General features: G+C 38.5%; 1 protein-coding gene across 1 annotated transcript; it reads left to right on the top strand.

Annotated features, from left to right (window-relative positions):
- The first annotated feature begins 679 nt into the window (after positions 1–679).
- On the top strand, positions 680–2417 carry LOC149547173 (G-type lectin S-receptor-like serine/threonine-protein kinase LECRK4). Its single transcript, XM_089794705.1, has one exon. The coding sequence runs from the start codon at positions 743–745 to the stop codon at positions 2153–2155; it is 1413 nt and encodes a 470-aa protein (XP_089650831.1). The 5' UTR covers positions 680–742; the 3' UTR covers positions 2156–2417.
- The last annotated feature ends 538 nt before the right edge of the window (positions 2418–2955 follow it).

Raw genomic sequence — 2955 nt, 5'->3', positions numbered from 1 at the left:
CTTCCATAAGTATTTGAATATATTATAAATCAGACTACTTTGTCCAACAGTTTATAAAATTTATGAATCTACTTGTAATAGAAATTATTTTTCTCAATTAACTATTCTACCGTAAGCAGGAACTAAAAAATTCACTTACATTATATTGAAAACCAGGGGCTTCATTTGGCTTCATTCCACAATAGACTCGTTTTCCCATTACAAAACACAATCAGTCATTTTTCAGTTCTTAATATTCACAGCTCTCTTCATTGACTTCCAAAATCAACATGGTTTTGAAGGATGAACGCTAACGCAATTTCATTTAAAAATGCCCGTCGGCAAAATATTTCCCTATCAGCCACTCTGAAATCACAAAATATGATCAACCTATCATTCATTTTCATTATTTAAAGCTCTCTTGTGTGACCTTCCAAATTTAAAAAAATTACAAAAGATGAACGCGGATACAATGTCAACAAATTGACTGAAAGCTAATTTTGGACACATTCAATTAACCACAACTCCATCTTATTCTTCGTTATGACTGGTTTCTTGGCGGCACGCTATTGGAGTTTTCTGTCCAAACGCATCCGAAACCCTGCAATGACGTGGGTAAGGATTCATTTTTCCGCACCAGGCCCTACATTTTCATTCACAGAAACTTCCTTTGATGGGCCATCAGAACCTCTTCTAATTACAAAGCGCGTTTGCCGTTTCATTTAATCACCACAAACTGGTCTTTGCATTCAGTAAAATCGCTATGGCTTTTACATGCACACTCCGCCGTTTGATATATGTTTCGTATCTTATCCTGGTGATCAGTGTTTTGGCTCAGCAGCAGGAGCCAATTTGTGGAAGTGGGGCAGAAATGCATGTCGTTACGAGCATAGATTGGCCAGGAAATGATACAGACCACCAGACGTCAATAAATCAAACTGCATGCGAGCAGCTATGCCTTTATAATTGCTCGTGCACTGTGGCCATCTACGCCAATCTTGACAACGTGGAACACTGCTGGATTAAGGCGATGCCTCTGGGGTCAACCAAGCAAGATGACACACGAATAGCTTTGGTTAAAGTCTTTAACACTGTTCCCACAACGCCCTGCAAAGAGAAAAAGGAGGGGAAGAGACTAATGGTTGCAGGGATAATCCTTATGGTTTGTTCCCTTGTTTTTGCAGCAATTTTGTTACTAATTTGGTTTTATATATGCCGACCCAAGCTTATAGCCTCGCAGGAGCATCGTAAGGTTAATCCGGTGGGAATGAAAACATTCAGTTATAAAGAGATGGAGGTTGCAACTGAAGCCTTCGCCCATGAAATAGGGAGAGGTGCCTTCGGGAAGGTGTACAAGGGCGTCTTATCTGACGGACGAGAAATTGCTGTGAAGAAACTTGATAATCAGCTCTCTAACGGAGAAGTGCAAGATGTTGAAAAGGAGTTCAGAACAGAGATGGGAATCATCGGGACAAGCCATCAAAAAAGTCTTGTTCAAATTTATGGTTTCTGTGTGGAGGGCTCACATAGGATTCTAGTGTATGAGTATATGCCGAATGGATCTCTGGACAGAGTTTTATTCAAAGGCACAAATAATCTTGACTGGGAGCGGCGTGTTCAGATTGCGCTGGGAACTGCAAGAGGAATCCTCTACTTGCATGAAGAGGTCACAAACCCTATACTCCATTGTGATATAAAACCCCAAAACATCCTTCTGGATGAAAAATTCAACGCTAAGATAGCAGACTTTGGAATATCCAAATTGATTGGGGTAGAACAAACAAGAACGTTTACTGTGGCCCGCGGCACCGTCGGGTACATTGCACCTGAGTGGCAGAGGAGTATGGCGGTTACAGTGAAGGTGGACGTGTATAGCTTTGGAGTGGTGCTCTTGGAAATTATCTGTTGCAGGAAAATGTTCGAGTTGAATGTTCCAGAAGACGAAATGATTTTGTCTGATTGGGCTTATGAGTGCTTCAAATATGGAAAACTTTTGAAGTTGATTGATCAACAATATTGCACAGGCATTGACACGACACAGTTGGAAAGGATGGTGCTGGTGGGACTTTGGTGCATTCAAGATGATCCTATTCTCAGACCATCAATGAAGAAAGTTGTTCAGATGCTTGAAGGGACGATTGAGATTACAGTTCCCCCTCACCCATCATCTTCATAAAACCAGGGGTCAAATTTCTTGTTTGTCGGCGTGTCCAGTGCCGCGTAGTAGTTGAGTTTTATAAGTTTTAAAAGGTAAAGAAGAGACTACTTCTAGGTAAAGAAGAGACTACTTCTTCCTTTCGAGGAAGTGTCATGTTGACATCAACATTTATTACATGCTTATTAAAGTACTGTAGCAATAACTTTCAAAGTTGTGTATTCAGTTATTAATCCCGTCTATATGGGTAGGCAGTAATGTTTTCACATCAACTCTTTTAGCATTTATTGGCCTAAAAAATGATGCTTTCCAAATTCAAACATGTCATTTTAATATACATTTTGTAAGTAATTTAATTATATTTATAAAAATATAAATATTTTAAACATATTTCAATTATCTTAGTTTTAAATAATATATTTTCACTCTAATACTGTTTTGTCAAGAAAATGAGTTTTGACTTTTAGCACAACAACTTTTTGAAGAAGTGGAAGGATTCAAAATATTCTTGGGCACCAATTGATTGAACAGTTCTCAAAGTTATTTTATGCTACAAAATTTCTCCTCCACCATGTTTACCATCCCTCAGCATACAAGTTAACCTAATTCAAGTAATTGATTCCTCATTGAGCTATGAAGTAATTGAGTGCATACTCCTATATTTGGTAATCCCCATCCTAATGCCCATATAGAGCTTGAAAGAGTGTGGGAAAAAGTTTTGCTTCTTCTTACTTCTTTGTTTTTGGTTGTGTCTTCTTTGTGGATGTTGCTATAAGTCAATATGCTAAGTCTTTAGCCTCAATGGCCTTTATTGCTTTAAA

The sequence above is a fragment of the Cupressus sempervirens genome, chromosome 7, assembly GCF_028749045.1.
Source record: "Cupressus sempervirens isolate cs-2001-9-10 chromosome 7, ASM2874904v1, whole genome shotgun sequence".
NCBI lineage: Eukaryota > Viridiplantae > Streptophyta > Pinopsida > Cupressales > Cupressaceae > Cupressus > Cupressus sempervirens.
Note: the sequence above shows the minus strand (reverse complement) of the source record. Positions and strands in the feature narration are given on the sequence as shown.